The following is a 20,686-nucleotide window of genomic DNA, read 5'->3' as shown; positions in this document are numbered from 1 at the left end:
GGACTTGGATTCTTGGGTTTGCTGTGGGATGGCTCTAGCACATGCTGTGGTGCACAGGGGCATCTGGCCTGTTGTGCTAATTATGCAGAGGGCAGCTTGGTTCACCATGAAGGCTGGTGCTGATGCACCACAGGATGAATAATCTCCTGTTGCTGTGCTTAGTGCTTGCACAGTGAAGGTTGTGCGGCCCAGTCTGCAGCCTCAGGCACTTGCTGAGGGCTGAGGTGACCATCCCTGAGCTCAGGAGATCCTGTAGCACACAAAGAGTTTCCTCTTGAGGTGTGATCAGATCCCCCAGTGATCAGCAGAGTTCTGCAGACTGCAGGGCTCACCTGCCAGGGCTTGTGGAAATATCTTCAGCACTGATCTGCCTGAACCAATTGAGTCTAGCTTGTAGCTAGAATAGTGTGCCAAGAACCAAAAAATACACTTAGCTGGAATTAGTCCATGGTCATCAATAGCAGTCCTTGCCAGTTTTCCCAGCTGTGTGGGCAGTAGGCTTTTGGCTTACCTTGCCTGGTTTCGGGGCACTAGTGCATTGTCTCTTGGGAGCAAAAGGTGTTCTTGCTCCTCTTTATTTATCTGTGATGTGGTGGCTTGGGAAATAGGAAGTACAAATCTGGTCTAAGTGTTTGTGATGGTGATCAACCTTGGTTCAGGGTTATAAGGCCTATTCCAAAAAGGCAGCAAAACACATCCATCAAGAAAACATGCTCACGGCCTTTTTGACATGCAGAATCCATTTTTGCAAAGGTGCTCATTCCTTTTGCATGTCTGGAGCAAAACTTCAAGGCTTTGCATGGTGTACTGACGTTACCTTGATTACTTTGTGCTAAGATGACGAGTCATATATCCTGGAGACCAGGTTCACATTAGCAGCACTTTAAAACCAAGTTCCTGGGTGGAACATCTTCCCAGGTATGCGGCTCACAGTCCTCTCTCATGGAGTCTAGTGAAAGCCCCAACATTCCTTAGATTCTAGGTTCTGTACAAACATAATGTGATACTTTGTCTTTAATAAAACTACAGTGTGTACAATTTTAGCCCTGGGGTTTTTTCTCTCCTCTCCTTTGTGCTGTGTGTAAGCTATCCTCCTTGGGCCAAGAAGGGTTGACAACCATTTGGGGCTCTGACTGTAGTAGTTTCTGTTGTTTATGGAGCTGCTGGTGTCCACCTTTGAGGTTGTCTCAGGCAGGTCCTTTCTGTGTCTTGTTCTCCAGGATGGAGGAAGGAGAATGGATTGTAGTGCTCTTTCAGAATACAGCTCTGTTACATTTCCTGTGGTTTCATTGTTCTCTGTCATGAATGAGTGTGTGAGAGTGTACTTTACACAGAGGGACGGCAGGAAGTGACAGGCCTTTTCCCAGCAGCAGGTGTGGCTTGTAAATGCTCAGCCTTTGAAAGGGACTGGGGATATGGCTTGTTGCAGATTGTCCTGTTTATTCTAGTATAGCTCTTCAGCTTTAGTAGCTCTGAAGACCAATTTATCTGTGCAGTAAAGAGATCTGACAAATTTATGGATACTCAGAATCCACCAGCTGGTATTGAGAGAGCTCATGATTTTGGCTTCAGTGGTAGCATAGATATGGATTGCTGCTGTCCCTGCCGTGCTGCGGGGGTGCCCTCCAGCTTTTCAGACTGGCTGGACAGATTTATTTCCTCTGCCCGCCACGGAAGGCACTATGGTACCCATCTTCACTCAAAGGCAGTGCCTGCTGAGTAAACACAGGTACAGCCATTCCTGAGCATGTCCAGGAGCTTCTGTTTTCCTGGAAGCATTGAGTGTATGATGCCTCCTAATAGTAGCCCAGTGTAATAGCACAGAGATCCAGAGAAAGCCCTGTGTTCTCCAGTATTATTCACTCTGGTATGAGTGAATAAAATAACAGACCTACATCTGCATCTTTCCTTGGAGGAAACAGGCAAATCTTGTGCGTGGGGTCATGGGCACATTGCCAAAATCTCCCACTCATGAGGTAGATCTTCCTTTCAATCACAGATGGCAGATTCTCTGAGAACAGGGTGCACAATCCCTGTCTCCATTACCTGAGCTCCCAAAAGGTCAGTGTGTGAGACCACAGATTCCTTCAGGGATGTAGAAGTACTTCATAGTCACTCCATACTTTATGCTGGAGCTGCCCTTGGAGTAACAGAACTTTCTTCTCTAGCATGGGTGAAACTCTGTAGAGTGTTTCCTCAGCTGCACCCTGCTCTGCCAAGCTGTCTCTGGAGGGAACAAGCAGCAAGAATCTCCTGCTTCAGCTGCTGGCCATGGCTCTGCTTTAATGTGCCATTTCTCTGAATCCCAGAAGTCTCCAGAACTGCAAATGCTTTTTTTCTATGGTAGTTCTGTCATATCCTAGGGGAAAAAACGCAAGTCAAGTGTTGTTGTGGTGGTGGGGAAGCTCTCTGCCTAGGAGACTGCATTGCATCCATCTGCCCTGAGACTGCTTGGCCCCACCTGGCAGATGCAGGGACCTCCACCATGCTGGCAGGTAGCCCAGCTGCCCAGGTTAGTGTAGTGTCCTTTGGTGAGCTGGTACATGGAGTTACTTTAATGGGAGACCATCTTCTTCCTGTCCCAGAGGAGAAGGAACATCTTTGTGTTGCACCAGAGCAGCTGGGGGTTTGTCACAGCTGTTTTTGCAAAGGTGGGTGATGGCTCTCCATGGACGCGAGGTGACCTATTGCCCTAAGCTTGCTGGGGCCGTGCAGGAGCACAACTGACTGCACTCATTCCTAGAATCCAGAAGCTGCATCCCCTCTCGGATTGGCTGCCTTTGTCATGTTGCCATCCTGCCTTCTTTCCAAAACTATCTTTGCTTTGGCACAGACAGGGCTGCTGTCACTACAGGATCTTTTCGTTTGGTCTTCTAAAACTCCAGAGATATTTTTTTTTGTCTTCACAGTGCTTACAGCCCCTATGAGAACAACATTATGGTTTTCCTTTATTTAGATCTTTGATATAACAAACTGTGGTGAAGTAACACATTACTATGTGTCAGTTGTTCGGTAGAAACTGTGTCTGTATAGAGACAAGACTTATTTTAAATCTCAAGTCTTTGATCTCTATATCTGAAGCCAAAGAACAGTAATTTTAAGGCAGGCTTTCAGGATTTTTAGCCAAACTATCGCATGCTAGCAGGGACCCTCCATTTGCTGTCAAAATTCACTTTGCTAAGACACGTCTGTTTCAGAGGGAGAATGTTCCTTATTCCAGTGCTCACAGAGCAGCTTCCTGGAGCTCTAAATGTGTCCCTGCTCCTAAGGATTAAGCTTTTGTGCCATTTTCAGTGCAGAAGACAGGCAAGCATGCTTTGGGAGCATCCGTAAAGGATTGTGTATACATAGAAGCACTTAAGGGAAAGCAGAAGTCCTCTGCAATCTATGTGCACGCTCTCCTTGCATTCTGATTTCATCTGTCGTACACAGCCTGTGGTACTGTAGACTTGCACAGCTGAAAGGAAGTAGCTAAATAAGGTACAAGAGTCCTTTTACACAGTTGACCTAAAACATAGGGGGAGATGAGGACGTGCGTGTTTTATGGCTGTGCTAGGGCCAAAATCTGGGCAAGTTCAAGTGTTCCTGTTGGAAAAATCTTTTGGACGGTGTAGCTGTGCTGCAGCGTGCTCAGAGATTGTATGGGGGAAATACTACACAAGGATTTCTTGCCTTTTTGTCAGAGTTTATGTTGATCATACATACTTCTGAAAATCAGTGCTCCATTCTAATTTCTTGTGCATCCTGAAAATGTAGTATTGTACTGATCAACAGGTGAAGAAGCCAGGATTTATATCTCCATGTGAAACCTTGCCTGTGAAGTTCGGCCTCTTTGAGTCAAAAACCCCACACTGTTCTTTAGCAGTGGTTTTGCTTTGCTGGTTTGATTGCTTTGGTTTTACTTCTATGGCCTGAAGAATACCAGAGGGTGTCCAAGAGCTCTCACTCACAGGGGAGCACTGCTTACCTTGGGATGCCTATGGAGCCAGTTCCTGCCATTAGGTGCCTGGCCCTGTTCCTCCATCAAAATCCCATGCTCTGCTTCTGGTAACAGCACCTAAATTGTTGGCATTCTGACAGGCAAACTTTGTGAAGGCTTCAGAAACAAAAATATCCAAGCTCAGCAGCTGTTACACAGAGCTGAGCCAGCCCTATGGAGGAGGCAGGGAAGAGGCACAACAACAGTTGGTGGCAGAAGCCTCTGTAGTTGCTCCCTCTTAAGAACCAGCCTCGAGCCACTTGGTTTTGTTTCAAGTGTCCTCCTCTGGGTAATGTGAGTGTTGCAGATGATGGAAAAATCAGCAGCCATTGCGTTTTGAAGGTGTCGTGCCATTGTTCCACAGGCTTCCATTTCAGTTGCCTCCCTGCCATGGCCTAAAATGGAAGGATGCTCTGGAGGAGCTGGGGGCAGGGGGGCAGAGCAGGGGTGGCGTGCCGCCCCAGGCTGATGTTACTTCGTAGTTCTCACATCCTGAGTGTGCTTGTCAGATCCATGCAAAGCTCTGGATCTGGAGGAGGGGAAAAGTGTCAAGCCCCCACACGTCTTCAGCAGTGGTTTTCAGCAAGTGGCTCCAGGCTGCTCTCTTCTTGCATCACTACTTCGGTGCTGTCTGTGCAAGGACAGCTTGTAGTGAATTCCAGAACGCTGCGTCCCTCTGCGAGCCGACCACAAGAGCTGAGCATCTGGCCTGGAGGTGCATTTTGGCAGGATATGGGGCCCACGGTTATTGTTTTTGTACATGTTATTGCTGCTATGTTTGTGAGTTAGGTGGGGGAGAGCAGAGGAGGGGAAAGTGCAGAAGGAGAAATGTGCTGGGCTTCCCCTTAACTGTCTCCATGTAATGCTTGGAATGATCCTCTGGCGTATATTCCTCCAAGCGTCTGAGCTTTTGTATCTCTGTATAACATTCAGCCTTGCACTCTCAGTTGTGTCACGCTGGATTAAATCCATGTCTAAACTACTCATTCCCTTCATGAGGACTGGGATGTAAGCGTCCTCTTATTGCAGAGCAAATAGAATGAAAACTTCTGCAATCTTGCTTTGTGTTTCTCATGAGGTCTCCTCCTCATAGAAGTAAGATTGTGCTCTGATCTTGCCTTGCTGATTACAGCAAGCTTTCAAAAATCCTCTCTGAAGGGGAATCAGGAGCCTTATGGGCTGACAAATATCATTCATCCAGCCCTTCTCTAAACAGAAGGGAAAGAAGTGACTCGAGAATTCTGGATTTAAGTAAGGCTTTAAAATGTACCACGTGAGGCTGCACACTGTGCAGGGAGTAGCAGAGGTGTCTGCCCGGAATGCAGAGCAGTCTCCCAGCAAGGGGCAGCACTGCTTCTGGAGAGCAGCTGCCTTCTGCACAGAGGAGAACTCCTTCATTTTCAAAATGTGATCCGGTGTGGCTGTACTGCAGAGCAGAATGGATGCTGTGGGAACAGCTGAATCAATTTGGTTCTGTCAATTTTGCCAGCTGAAACCACACCTCTAGTTCCAGGTGCCCACTTGATGTATGAGTGTCAAGTGCCTTTAGCTGCCTTCCACCACAGATGTTGTGCTGCTGGACTGCATCTTCCACTGAGCTGAACAGCACACAGATTGATAAATTTCCATTTAGAACAATTATATTGACTAAAATAATATGGGAAAGGGGAATAAATTCCTCTATGAGGTGGAAGAGGTGCTAGATTCAAATTGGAGTCTTGTTATTAGAGGCAAAGGTGCAAAGTCAGGATTGTGTTGTTAGAACAGCATGCAAAGATCTCCCAGAATAAAGAAAAAAGATTTTAAAAAATCAGTAGGGCTTGATGATGAAATAGTTTTGTGTGGTCGGGTCTTTGATGTGGTAAAGTACAGAGATGGTAAAGTGAGAGAGAAAAAAAACTAGAGAGAGCAGCGAATGTTCTTAGGCAGAGGCTTGAGGGAGATGGGGGCTGTTTTCCAGGAGGCTGGAATGCCTTGCCTGAGAGAAGCATGCATGGAATTAGCTTTTCATGGAAGGTGAGGGGCTGAAGCAGTAGGAACCAGATATGCACCTGGGTTGAAAATACTGGAGTTGAGATGTGCGTCTTTAGGAGAAGGGAAGACAAACTCCTCACCAAGACAGCTAGGTGCCTAAAGTGGCATAAATGACATGCAGACCAGCTTTCCTCTCGCTCCAAACCAGCCAAAAGAGCAGCAGGAGGAGGGAGCCAAGCCCTCTCACTGCTTATGCCCACGTAGGATCATCTCTGCCCATGATCATCTGGAAAGTGCTGTTTTGGAGTGTGGTGGCCTTGACATCTGAAGGGTGAGGTTGTGACTTTAGGCTGTTCCTCAGCATTTGAGATCTTGGAGATAGTTTCAACATCAGGGATGGATCTTGAGTTGGTCTTAGATTCTGTAGTGTTTACCCTGCACTTTACTTTGGGACATAATATTTCAGTGCAGGTAACTGGAGTACACAGTTAAATCAGTGGATCCCTTCTGCAGTGATGGAGATGACAGCTTTCCAAGGAGTGAGAAGAGTAAAGGCTCTATAGTTTCTTGAATCTAAACTTAAAGCTCCCACACCCTCTTACGTGTGCAGTGATATCTATACCAAAATGAGAAAGTTGGAGTTCTCGTTCCTGCTCAGCTGCACTTTTTCATAATGCAAGGGATTGGACTTCAAAAAGTAAGCAGGTGTTGAAAGAAAAATAGCAAAGGCAAAGGAATTGTGTTAGTTCTTTCTGAAATATTGCCCAATTAAAATGCTGGCTATTTGTGTAAAATACATCTGCAGCAAGGTACTTGAAAATGATTTATCAACACTTACTTTGGAGAGTGCTGCCTCCGAGGTGGCACAACATGTGAAACTGGCAATGGAAAGTCACTATGACTTAGAAAAAACAAACAGCAAAGCAATTATTTCTTGCCCTAAGAAAGGGTGTGACTGTCACTGGGTTGTGTAAGGGAAAGTGGGAACACTACTGTTAATGTTCATGGTAAACTGCACAGTTAATCATCATCCAGCTAGTCCCTGGTTTCTTTCTTTTTCATTCTGAGGTAGAGGGGTGGTGGTTAGAGGGCTTGTCATTGGAGGGAAAGGGAAATTGATTATTTAATGTGGCTTTCTGTATGACAAGGCACTAACATGACTCCCGTCTGTATTTAAATGCTGTCCCCAGGTTACGACTATGGCTATGTCTGCGTGGAGTTTTCACTCTTGGAAGAGGCCATCGGATGCATGGAAGCCAACCAGGTTGCTTTACAATTCGGTCAATGCTGATAGAAGATTTAAAATTTTTTTTTGGTGGGGTGGTGGAAAGCCAATGAGGTTTTTGTGAAGGAAGATGTGTTCCTGTATAATACACAGCACCGCGGTTTAAATGTTGTTGTTACCAGAATCTTGTATCAGGCTTAGAAATGCCAGCGGGAAAGAGCTGCTGAACGCCAAGCGGTCTGCCCTCCTCCCTGGTGTGTGTCAGCACGCTGGCTGCAGTCAGAGGCTGGTGGCTGACAGACTCCTTCTGCAGGTTTTGACCCTGCTGTTTTTGTCCTCTCTGGAATGCAGTCGGGGAGAGCTGTGCTGGCAGTGAACGCTTCCCCCGGCTGTTCGTGCACACACGCGCGCGTGTGACTCTAGGTGCATACCCTCGTGTGCAGCTCTGAGTCAGCTGCGACTTGAGTGCTCCACTTTGCCATATGCCTTATGTGTGGGAGAGATGCTTAATTGTGCACCTCCCCCATATCTATCCTGTCCTTTGGCAACCTGGAGCTGCAGACACAAGGACTACCCTCTTGTGCAGTTGAGCCTGGTAAACCTGAACATTTCCAGCCCTTGCAAGGACAAAATGACTGAAATCCCCAGTAACTGTTCAAGAGGGGCCTTTACTCTGACCTGGTATTTGAAGCTGGAGCTGTTTTCCCCCATACAAGAGCAAGATGCATAAAATTTGTTAGATAAAGCATAGATTCCCATCTCATACTGCCCTCCTTCTGCAAATTATGGATCCCTCAACAGAGCCAACTTCTGATCCCCCTTCTTTCACCATATCCCTTAAGTCTCCTCTTTGCTGCTTTCTTCCTCCTAATTTGCCTGAGTAAGGATCCATATCAATTATCTTAAGCCTTTTTACCTGAATCCTGGGTCTTGCTGTCATGGGAGGAGAGTTATGAGTCAGATTCAGAGCTGTGCATCTGCAAAAATGTACTTACAGTTAATGAGTCTTCACAGCTGGGGTTTCAAAGGTCCCACTAAGCGCTCGCATTTGCCTCTATTTTCAGTTACAGAGGTATTGCAACTTACAAAAATGTTTTACAGAAATAATTCTGTTGCTGGGAAAGAGCCTGGCACATTCCCACCGAGGTGGTGGTGAGGAGCAGAGAGAGAGAAGGCTCCAGAATTAATTATTACTTTTAACATCAGTGACAACTTTTATTTTCCCTTCAGTGTTTCTACAATTGCCAATTTATTTTGTTGTCACTGGGGAATCTATAATTATAGATGACACTGCTTTTAACTGAATGCCTTTCCATATTCTCTCCACCATTCTGCTCACATGAAATAACATCTTCCTATGCAAGAGCAATTCCCAAGTATCTGGGAATTTGGGAATCCCTCTTTTTCTGATTGTTGATACCTGCTCTGCCCTTACTCCCATTTGGAGTATATAGAATTGGGCAGGTGTTCTAACTTGATCAGGTTTGGTCCATTGCTACAGCAGAGAGCCTGTAGGCACCAATCCTTAAGCTGACCTGAGTGCCTGCAGGTGCCCAGTGAATCACTGCACACACATGCATGGAAGAAGCTCTGGCTGGTGTTCCACTGGTGCTTACACTGACCTCCCCAGCATCAGTTACAGCAGCCATTCAGGCTGGGGAATGCTTTCCTGTGCTTCCCTTCCCTGCTAGTGACATGAGTTGAGGTCCCAGCCTTAGACACCTGGGTTGTGCTAAAAACAGACAGGGCATGAAAGTCTTCCAGTTTTCTTCCTGCTATACCTGGCTCTGTGTGTGTGCAGATGAAAGCTGGGAGTGTTTGGAAGGGATCATTTCCCATTCCATATGCCAATCTTCATCGTGTTTTAGTAGACCTACAGTCGTTAGTAATTAGAGAAGTTGGAAATGTGGGGTTTGGGATGACCCAAGCTACATGCATTTGTTCAGGAGAGCTGTAACTTCTGGATTGCCCCACATGGGTTAACTTGACTAATCTGCTTTTGATAGAACATGAAAAAGAGCCCTTCTAATTACCTAAATTAAAAAAAACCAAACCTAGCAATATTTGTACCTGACATACTGCAAAGGAAATAGGTGACTTTAAAATTCTCATTAAGAGACAAAAAGAGATCTTCAGAAAGGGAGTTCTGAATTGTCCCTAGAGAATAGATATTCCACTTCAATGACTTCCAGGGTAGAGTTGCACGATCATCTCCTTAGACTGAGAGTCTGCATTTTTGCAAGCTGCAAAACCAAAAACCTGTGTTAGCTAAGACACAGATTCTTTGATAGTTCAGTTATTTTTGGAAGGTTATCAACTGTCCCTGTCAAATTCAGTCACTTGTGAGAGCATAAATAGCAAGTGACATGCTGGTCCCTCACTAGTCAACCTGCCTCTTTCTCAGGCATCTAGAGGCTGGGAATAAATAGCTTGTGCAAAACCAACAGTTTTGATGCTGTTTAATGCCTGTTGAACTGCCCCTGCCTGAAGAACAATTTGCTCCATCCCTCTATTGTATCATTCTGATGTTGTGAAATCCTTTTGTTTTACTCGACACACACCAGCACCCACTTAAGATCATTGCCAGACTTGCAAACTACAGATTTACCAGGTTCAACTCCCTCCATTCAGTAAATCTTAGCATGTATGTGTGATATACTGCTGAGATTTGAGGAGGCTTTTCTGTTACATATATTGTGATAAGGAAACACCCATATTCTGTGTTGCTCTGATTTTGCAGGAGGGTTTCATTCCATGTGTATTAACTGCCTCAGCTAAAGTAATGACAACAGGCACCTTATTAATTGCTTTGACTTGTTGATTGTTGCATTGGCCACTTATTCCAGTGCCAAGGTCCCACCTAATATGCATGGAAGGTTCTGGATTGCTGTTGTTCCCAGGGTGGAGGTGCTGGGCACAGGGCTGGATGAGTGAGGTGCCAGGTGCTGCCTCTCCCACTGGCTTTGTGGGGGCTCTGCCCTGGCAGGGAAGATGAGCTGTTGATTTGTTGTGCAGAGCCTAGATCCAGCCCTTATAGCAGCCTCGTGGTCAGTGATGCTCCTGGCGGGCTTTTGTTTCACGGTGGCTGTCACTTGAGTTGTGTGAGACCTTTTCTGTCTGTGATGAGCTGCTTTTCTTTTGGGAAGAAAGTTATTTTTAATGGAAAATGTGGGTTTCTGTCTGCTGAGTTGCATTTCTCCTAAAGAATTTTCCCTCCCTTATTCTCATTTTTGAGAGGGTGGGATGTGGCATTTGGCGTTTCTTTGGCGTAGCCCCTGGTGTGGTAGTGTTCCTTTCTGAGAGCACTGGGTTGGCTTCTTGGAAGCAGCTTTGGGAATACATCCCATGGCTGCACTTGGCCATAGGCATGGGATCTTTTTGCATTCCTCCTTCATGTGTAGAAAAGAGCAGACATAACAAGCATGTTACTTGATGTGAGAAAATCAGGTGGGAAATGAAGTACCCTTTGTGTACTGTTGTGTGTCATAAAGGCAGGAGGAGCAGGAATGGAAGGAGACTGTCTCTGTGGCTTGCATATTTTAATTCTCTGAGTGTTTTCACTGAAATGGAATTGGTTATTATATATATAGAAGCAAGAGGGTTTTTTTTTTTGAGCTCAGGAGCAAATGGTTTGTCTCAACTGACTCTGTAGTATTGTCTCCAAATCCGCTCAGGCCTCAAACTTAGCAACATTGGCTGCATGAATATTTCCTAGCTTGTTGCTAGTAACTAACAGCTTTGTAATCCTTTCCTCCTGTTTCTTAAGAAAGAGGGCAAGAGGAGAGGTATAGCATGAGCTTTTAAAAATACATACACTGTACATTATTGTGCATGTGCTGGAGTGGTTGTTCAAGACTTGCTCTTGTGCCTTCTTGCGCTGTGGCTGGCACTTGTCAGAGCAGTGTCCCTGCAGTGCTGTCCTGGTTCAGCTTGCTGAGCACACCAATGTCTCCACTCCCTGCTTGTTTTTTACTGGAGAGGGTGAGAGGGATTCTTACTGGATTGGGTGGGTGCTCACTTGAGCATGTCCCACGCCTGTGCAGCTAGAAACATCAACTGTGTGTTTCTCCTCTTCTGAGCCTGTTTCCCTGTATCCATTCACTGCAGGGCCTTTCTGTATTCTGTGTGAACAGAGCTTCTGGTGCAGATCAGATTTCACAGGCTTTTCACTGTAGCTGTTGTGTTAAAATCCACAAGATGCTGTGACAAGCAGGCAAAGCTTAGGACTTTCTGTCCTGAAAACATTTGCAGTAACAAGCCACAACTCTGTGTGGCTTTCCAATTAAATAAGGAAGGAGCGTGTGCTTATCCTGAAAATGGAACTTCTCCTGTGACCTGTAACCTTGGGGTATTTATTGAAGCCTGTGACACAGGGAGTGCGTTGCAATTTGTAAAAGAAAATGTGTGTCCAAGTATCAAAACTAATTGCTGTCCTCCTGGTAGAATGTGCCTAATTGTGGAGTGTGAAATTTTTTTCTAGAGTCTGCCAGGTTCCCCCTGTAATGGTAGATGACACCTGCCTCAAATGCATTTTCACGGGCTGTCTGGTATCCATCATTTATTCACTTGACAATGTTACTCTGTCTCTTTAGATTTAACCTGCGGTTGAGGGTGGTGGTGGCATGTCCACAAATACAGTGAAATCCATTTGTGTGTTTGGCTAAGAGTGCTGGAGATGGCTTTGCTTTTGATCTGTTCTCCTTGGATCCACAGGTGGCATTATATTCTGCTTGTTGCATATTAGGTGTGTGGATTTTGCTCAGGTTGTGTCATTAGCACACCTCCTTTTCTCCTCCTTTCCCTCACCCCATGAAGCCGGTCCTGCTTTTGATTGTGGATTTCTAGAAACTGCTTTTGGAGTCTTCCACTTTGAGTGAGGGAAAGGCTTGTGTACCTAGGCAGTTTCTTCTGTAAACATCCTAATGGTTTGGGAAACATGCACATTGTGGAGGAATTTTTACAAGCCACCTGACCTATGCAAAGTTCTCTCCAGAGGTTAGTGGATGAGTGGATTTCCAGGCAGCAGAGCTGATTTGGGGTTTTTTGTATCTGATTCAGTGTGTGACCTTGTCACGAGTTCACCCTGGGCTTACATCACAGAGGCTTGACATGTTGAGTCAATCATTTTTTCATTCCCTCTTGTGTCTCACTAATCACTGCATTGTATTGGCATTTAACTGGAGTTGTAAGCTTTGGAAATCAGTGTGGAAGGCTGCAGTGGGGAGCTCCTGAAGCTGGGCAGACACTTGGCTGTGAATAAGCAGTTGGATCTGCCTGCAGTGACCTGTGACAGGGCTGGGTGCGTGGGTGTACGTGTGTGTATCCTGCAATGAAGCTGTGATAAATGCACTGCCTCTTTGGAAGGACTGGCTTAATCTCTGCGTGCTGCAGAGGCCTTCCATGTGCGGAGAAGGGTGGCTTTTGTTGTAAAATGTAACTGCCAAAAAGTACCGAAAATATTTCTTAGGACCTTTTTCTCTTCTGTCTTCTCAACATCTTCTGTCATCTCAGCTCTCCAAGCCGTGTGAATCCTCTTAGTCCCTCTTCCTTTGGCACAGAAGGTTGTAAGAGATCTTCTGCCAGAGACTTCACACACTCTTCCTTTCAGCCAATAGTAGCTTCCCATCAATGTGTTTTCTCCAGCCCTACCCAGATAAAAAAACTACAACCTCCTTCTTGGCAGCTCTGTCCTGCCTTGCCTCAAGAAGCAAACCATGTACCCAATGTGTTTTAAAATAAGTTCACTTTTCACTAGAAGAGTTGTGAAGCTGCATCTTCTTGCTCTACTTGTGTGATTCCCAGCTTGCCATGTCCCTCCACCTCCCTACTCGTATTCCAAAATCCTGTCCTCCTTTTTCCTTCAGCCTCACCTTACCCATGTGGTGGGGACTTGTGTGTGTTTGCTGCTGCTGAACTGCTGCTCTGCAATGGGATTGTCCCAGAGGACAGCTTCTGGGTGAGCTGGCTGGAGCATGCAGCACATGCTTAAGTGGGACTTCCTCAGTATCCCTGATTGCTGCTGGGGATGTGTGGCCCAGCAGGGTTATCTCAGGACTCAAATATTGCTGTATATTACAGAATTATCTGTTCTGTGTGCTGAGGTTGGCTTAGGCTGCTATATAAATAGGTTGTTTCACATAAAGCATCACTCCCTACCCTTCTCTAAAATGAAACTGCTCTCCCTCCTGGCCCCTGCATTTCTGTTCTGGTGATGGGTTTGTTGGAATTTTTTGCCCATTGACATTAACAAATCTGTGTGATGATGTAACTCTGAAATAACCATTCTTTCCCTATAGATTATAAATGCTTTATTAATCAAGTTGTTCTCTGTTGGATTAGATGTTCTGTTTACAATGCCAGGAGCTGGAGGGAATAATTGTGATTTCCTGAAATTTGTTTCAGTGACTTGATCTGTGAGTGATTGACAAGACAGGTGTCCAGTCCTCTCTGGCTGATTGGCTGTGTGATCTGATATATCAGTACTTGTGCTGCATCACTCGCAGCTGCTGGGCAGGAAAAGGTTGGATATTCCCTGCACTGGTGGCTCAAAGTGAGGAACCCCCATGGGGCAGCTGGACCTTCGGTCATGTCCAGCACTGATGTTGTAAAAATGGGGATACTTGAAAGCTGCTGCTTGTGCATAATACAAAGTGCAGGGTCTACCTTGGGTAAGTCTGCTTCTGCCCCTTCCACAGGACTAAAGCTGTGTTGTAGAGGACTCATTAGCAGAGCATTTCCTAAGAAGTAGCTTTGGTTTGGTCATTTTCAGTACGCAAAGCATTTTCCTGGGTGATGAGGCATCTGGAACACTCATCCTTTGGATTCGTTTCTAGGTGAGATCTTGCCTTGAGCTAGGAAAGATTTGAAGTAATCTTCGGATGCATGGGCAGGATACAGATGGCACCCTGTCTCTGTAGCTGTCAGGTCCTGTCCTCCTAATGTGTTAATGTAATAATTGTGTGCCAGTGGGGAAATCTTAGTCATAGATTATGCTATGTATGCTACCTATAGGTGCAGTTTCACCTTAAAACAGAGCCATGGTTTACTGCTGGCTGCTCTTTCTCACAGACTGTATGTTTTTTAATTGAGTTTGCATTCATCATTAGTTGATTTTCTGTGAAGATCTGTAGAAACTTTAAATGTACCCCAGTGTAAGCATTTGGAAGGTGTGTGTCTCGTAGCTGCAGAGGAACACGGTAAATCAGGTGTAGGACAGACTGTGTGGTGCTGCAGTTGATTGTGGATATGGTCAGAAGGGGATTTTGGATTAGGATGTAAAATCCCTTGATCAAGCTCCTATATGAAAGTAGTAGGACTCATGCCACTAATTTGCTTTGATGCTTTTGAAGTCATCCTCTAAGTAAGCTGGTGACTAACCCAACTGTGGCTGCACTCTCAGCAATTCCCTCTGTACTCTTAGAAGTGGACGGTGCTGATGATACCACTGCGGAGTCTTAAGGGACATGAGCAGGCAGTGAGAGGAAAATGTCTGGGCGGGTTCAGTCATGAATCAAGACATCTTAGTGAATGCACCACAACTTTCATTTCCAGGGCGAGACCATTTTCTGTCACGGTTTTGCCATAATGGTTTGCACAGGACCCGTCACTGAGAGCGAGGTGACATAAATTGTTGGGCTGAGTCCAATGAGTCCTCAGCCTAATTCCAGCAATGTCGAGGGGAACACCAGCTATGTTTTACAAGCATATGAGCCAGATTATAATGCTAGGACTCCATCTGGACTGTTTTGATAAGTGGGAGCACACCAAAATGTTGCAGTTTTCATTTGATGAGTCGTCGTGAGCTTCAGCCTCAGAACTGTTCGTTCATGCTTTTGTGCTATCTTAGCAGCGATTGCTTTTCCATTTTTTGATGCACTGCTGGTGTTGGATTGCTGGAACAGGAAGGTAAAATGTTGACTCCAGAGGTGGGAAAAAATGTTGAACTGCACGCTTCCTGGGGTTAAGGAAGAAGGCAGAACCACTGTTTCCTTCTCTTCAAAGAAATGGTCTGCCTACCCTTCCGTAGAAATCATGCATGCTTTTTGTGTATCTAGGGTTTTGGTAGTGAGAGGGAGCTGGAATTCCCTTCAGATGTGGATTTTAATCTGTTTTCTTCCCAGCTGAGTTGGAATTGGACCTTTTCAATTTAAATAACAGAAGTTTGGCTCTCTGGAATTGGGGTTCATTCCAAAGGAGTACATTGCATTTTGCTGTTTTCTGCTCGGGTTGTGAGACTCATGCGAGTAAAATATTAAATTCAGATTCAAGTTTGAAGATGCAAGATCAAAGCTCTGGCAGTCAGCAACTTTTATTTGTGAATTTCTGTTTCCATTTGACTGTAACTGGGTTGTTAATGTTCTTGTCTAGAAATGAAATTATTACAGTGGAAAATGGGGGTGGCACGCCTAAATGGGCTATTGTGTCATTATCCATCAATCACAGGCAACAAGGAAACAGGTATTTAACACAGGAGGACACGGAGTTATTATCCACCCCATTCCCCTGCAAGCCACAGGGCACCTTCTAGACTCTTATTAAAGCTTTAATACCTACAGAGCACAAGAAACACTGTGTGCTACAAGATCAGAGATCAGGAGTTTTGCTGTCATTCTGCATCTGTGCAGGACCAGGGAACACAGGAGGGGGAAGAGCAATGAGATTGCTGGCAGGCAAAATCCCTCTGCACTGCCGAGGAAAGGCCCCAACTTCCCCAGTCCTCTCACATAAGGGGGAGAATTCCTTCTTCCATCGTATGAGGGAATCTGTGAATGGGACAGCCACTGACAGGTCCTCAGTAGCATTGTGTGACCAACATACTGAATCCTGGCTACAACTGCTCCCAGAAGAGGGTTGTGTGGGAAAATCTTGGAGCTGTTTTGCACAAGGAGACATAGGACGGAGGTGGAAAGTTCTTCCTGGCTTCTGCAGAACAAAAGCTGTCAGATGTAAAGGAGCAGTCTGCCTGAAGGTTTATTTTGTGGTGCTGCTGCACTGTGTGTATGTGTTGACAGCTACCAGATGTTGCATCCAAGTGTCCTCCTGCATCTCCATCGCTTCAGGCCACCTATAGGTTCAGTTAGTTATGCCTACCACAGGGTGAACAAACAGCTTCTGAAGGACAGGGGTCTAAAATCAAGTCTGTCATGTAAGGAATTACATTTTTAATGAGGGTCAAAGCAATAAAGCTGGAAACATAGGATTTAAAACTCTGAAACTGTCTTTAGAACAAGAGAATGAAAGTAATTTTCTCCCGTTTTCATAGACAACAGGGGAAATCTTTATTTTTTGTGATGTACAGTCCGTGTCTAACAAGGAAATTAGCAATATTCAGATGGGCTTCATGAACCAGATTTCAGCCAGGGTGGCATTTAAAGCCCAAGCAAACATTTGATGTACTTTTCCATCAAGGATCTCAGGAGCAGAGTTAACGGAGAAAGTAATTTTAAGTCTTAAGAATCCCAAGATGTATTTTCATACACTTAATACCAGGTTGAGAAGTCTCACTAAGAAGCTTTCTCATGGTGCAAAGCTGTGCATTAATGATATGATGACTAAGGTATTTTACTGTTTATAGCCCTTAGGTTTTGAAAGCCTGAGTGATTCTTCCCAACCTGTGATATCACTGGAGAGGAGTGCTGAGGTGCTTTGGATTTTTTTCCCTGACAAGCTGTCGTTCTGGGCCTGGTTCATGTGGAAGTGGTGTGTCCACTGCCACTGCTGCCTTCCCTGTCCTTTCCATTAACTCAGCTCGTCTCTTTTTCTTCCATCCAGTGTGTACTGGGCACATCACTAAATGCAAGGAGTGAATTCCAGAAAGTTTCACAGACACCTCCTGATGACAGGCAAATGATTGATCCATCTGGCTCTAAGAGGAGCAGCTGAAAGCATCACCTCTCTGGTGCTCCAGTGCTTGCTGCAGAGAGGTGAGCAGCACACAGGGAGCTGCAGGCAGTACCCTGTGCTTGGCTGCCCACTGGCCAGTCTCTGTCCTGAGCCACCAGCTATTAAATCCCCAGGTATTAAAGCCCCACAGGGGTTAAAGTCACAATATCTGAGCCACCCACTACTGTGCAGCTTATCTGACAGTGTAAAGAGATGTCTGTGCATGCTGTTTCCCCTTCCCAATCCCTTAGGAATTCAGCCATGCTGAGGCACTTGTGGCCCAGCAGGGAGCTGTGTTCTTTTCCTTCCTTGGTGTCAGGGTTATCAGAGGAACTGCTGTCCTGCACACTCACCTCTCTGGAGGTACTCTCCCAAAGAGCTGAGGGCAGCCTCCAGAGCCTCAGGGCCTGGAGAGTCACTACTTCTGCACCCTGACAAGGCATTAAATTCCTTTCTTCAGCAGTTTTGGGAACTCACCAGGAAGGAATGATATGAATTTACCTCTGGACTTTGTGCAGTGCTGTTGCCTGAATGAACCTCGTAAACCTCAGTGCCCTGAAAAAGGAAGAGGTGCTGGGTCCCACAGGGAACTGTGACACCCACTAGTGTTACACTGCACCCAAACCAGGCTGGCAGGGAAAAATCATTTCCTTCCAAAGGGCTTGGATAACTGTTTCATGCTCTGTCAGGTTTCTTGGCAAATACTGAGCCAAGAGGTTAAAGCAGCTGTTTTCCAAATCAGCTCCCAAGAAGAGCTTCAGGAAGCAGCATCTGCTCAGACACAGAAATCTGTACAGGTGCCAGCCTGAAGGTGGGCCAGCTGCCTGGAGGTTCTGTCCAGGTGTGAGCATTAAGGATCTGGATATAGCTTTTGGACAGGCCACCTCAAGGTCACCATGGTGTGCTGGGAATCATCACTGGGCTGACACAGGTAAGTGTTGCACTGCTGGTGGCAAATGGCAGGGCTCTTATCCTGTGGGAGGCAGTATCAGACACCCACTTTTGTTATTAACTGGGAATCTAGGAATATTAAGAAATTATGTCTCTAAGGATAAAATCCTCTTTTCTTCAGAGGTACTTCCTCTTCCCAGGGTTTTTGAGTCTCTTCCTTTCAGCAGAGTGACTGTCCTGCAGGGAGTTTTGCTGGGCACTGGCTGCAGAGAAGGCACTGCCAGGGAAAGCTCTGAGTGCCTGAGAATGGAGTTTGGAGGCACGTCTGGAGGAGCCTCTGGAGCACACCCTTCCCCATCACAGTTGCTGTGTTCTTAGCAAACATTTGCTGCTGCACAGAACACCCTGAGTTCCGTTCACTGTGCAGGTGTTGGAATTGGTGTGTAATCCTGTAGGTACATGCTCCAGTGGAAGAATGTGTGTTGTTTGTGTGTGGAGTCTTCAAATGCTTTATTAAATTGTCTAGCAATAAATTTGCCCCTTTAAGGCAGAGCTTTCCAGCCTAACTTTTTTTTTTTTTCCCACCATGATTTTGCATTGGGATTGCTCTTTAGGGGTTTTGATATTTGTGCTTCAAACCTACAATTAAGGTGCTGGGTGTTTCCTCATTGTTTCCCAGCTTCCTTATGGCCATTGCTAATTGTAAAGTATCCCTGAGGGAGCTGCACAGGAAGGTCCTGGACTGGATTAGTGCATTGTGCTAATGTGCTTAAGCTTTATATTGTTTAAGAGTGAGATGGGATGAGATGACCTTTGAGGAAAAAGGTGGCCATGTAAAAAAAAAAAAAAAAAAATAGTGAGAAATATGTCCAGGCAGTAGAGCAGCATTTTGGAGAGAGAAGGGAAGTCCCTGTGTTGGGAGAGAAAGAGGTCTGTGAAGCAGCTGTTGTTCAAACATTGTCCATGCAGTAGCCCATGAAAAGTAAAGGAATATTGATGAGGCAGAACCATGTGGATCCTTCCCTAGAGCCATCTGAGAATAATGATACTCAATATGCTAAATATTTAAATACTCTTAAGTTTTGATAGTTTATTTTTCAAATAGAGGATTAACCTGATTGATACTTTTCTGAGTGTGAAAGTGAGTGTTTGACTTAGAATCATTGAGGTTGGAAAAGACCTTTAAGATTAAGTCCAGCAGTTAAAGAAACTCACATGCATGGCCTCCTACACTTACCTCGTTATATGGCCTTAACCATCCATGCTTCTCTTTAGCTGTGGAGTGGAACCTCAGCCAGTAACACCAGAGCACAGAACTTGTCCCTCTTTGAGCTGTTGTCCCCCAATCCTCACTGTCTGGACTCTAGAAATCGTCTTCTGACTCCTTCATGCTGTAAAGGAAAGGCTTTCACTTTAAAATTTCCACTTTTTCCCCAGTGATCCTATAAGCTGATCTGAAAAGGTGTCCTCTTCAGAGGAGTGAGGGAAGCTGGAGGTTGGCATTAGCCAGGAGGGGATGCATTAGGGCCTTGAGTGGCATGTGAAAGTCCACTTGGCTTCACTGGATCAAAGAAAACTTTCAGACGGGTTGGAATCTACTTAAAGGGTGAAATGCAGAAGCTATTCATATCACCTGCTGCCCAAAGCTGGCCCTTGAGCACGTGAGGTGCTGAGCACATTGTGTGTTTCCCCAGCTGCGGCACATCCCGGAGCTGTAATTGGGAGCTTGCCTGTGCCCACCGTTCTGGTGCTCTCAGAGCAGGGCTGAGAGTGCTGACAAGCGAGGCAAATGCTGTGTTTGAAAGATAAGCACTTTGAGAGTCCTAACTTGGAACTGAATTGGAGTTCAAAATTCAGGCATTAAAATGTAGAGAGCTGGCATCGTCTGAAAAGCAATTCCTGTGTGTATTTGCGAAAAGGATATCGGTGGGGGGAGGTGAGCTGTAGAAAGATACTGGGACTTGCTTAAAAAGGGGATGGCTGGTATCCAGGGAATTTAGAAACCGTAGGAAGAAAGCTGGAGGTGTCTCAGCAGGCTAGCTGGGGTGTCTGTGGAAATAAGATACTTAAAGGATGCAGACTGGCACCTTCTGCTAAAGGACAAATGGCCTGGATAACCAGGCTGGAGGAGGCCTGAGGAGGGAGCAAGTAGACATGGGAGCTTGTGGGGCACGGTGGATGGTCCCAGTGTTAGTGGGTAATGGTTTTCAATAAAAGGACTTTGAAAAAGAGGTACCAGGAGCTATCTGGGATAAAATAATCCTTATATAGCATCTTAATCTGTTACATTTAGCTACTGAATCTTTAGGACTCTCAGTTATCTTCCTAATGCCTAGTTCTGTGTTAGTGCCAGTTTTGTTTCACATGCCCATCAGTGGTGTGCCTGAAGCAGTGTTCTGTCAGCTCAGAATGGATGGTGACAGCTTTGGGCTCTCACTCTCAGGCCTCCCCTGACCTTGAAGACCAGGAGCCCTGAGCATGCCAAGCTGGTTAGCCTTGGATCACTGTTGAAATAAATGCCTTACTGCTAAACGCTTCAAGGTGATGCCACGTGCTCTTCAGCTGCATAGTGTCTCTGGTGCCCAAGAGCCAAATATCCTGCTCTTTGGGTGACCACTAACACAGTGTTTATGTTGTCAGTTGTCATCTCAGTGTTAGTCTTGATGGAAATCTGTAATAATAGTGCACAGCAAAGTTGTTTGGATCCATTTGGTGATATAACAATTCCTCAGGGA

The 20,686-nt window shown here is 45.6% G+C and overlaps 1 protein-coding gene across 3 annotated transcripts in view; it reads left to right on the top strand.

The window, feature by feature from the left end:
• The window catches only part of RBM6 (RNA binding motif protein 6), a 57,977-nt gene that overhangs the window by 15,098 nt on the left and 22,193 nt on the right, over positions 1-20,686 (top strand). For all 3 annotated transcript variants that reach the window (XM_038148917.1, XM_038148916.1, XM_038148918.1), the window contains exon 6: positions 7,144-7,217. In XM_038148917.1, coding sequence (XP_038004845.1) covers positions 7,144-7,217 — 74 coding nt within the window. The remainder of the gene's footprint in view (positions 1-7,143; positions 7,218-20,686) is intronic.

The sequence above is a fragment of the Motacilla alba genome, chromosome 12, assembly GCF_015832195.1.
Source record: "Motacilla alba alba isolate MOTALB_02 chromosome 12, Motacilla_alba_V1.0_pri, whole genome shotgun sequence".
Taxonomy (NCBI): Eukaryota; Metazoa; Chordata; class Aves; order Passeriformes; family Motacillidae; genus Motacilla; species Motacilla alba.
This window is presented reverse-complemented; position numbering and strand designations above follow the sequence as displayed.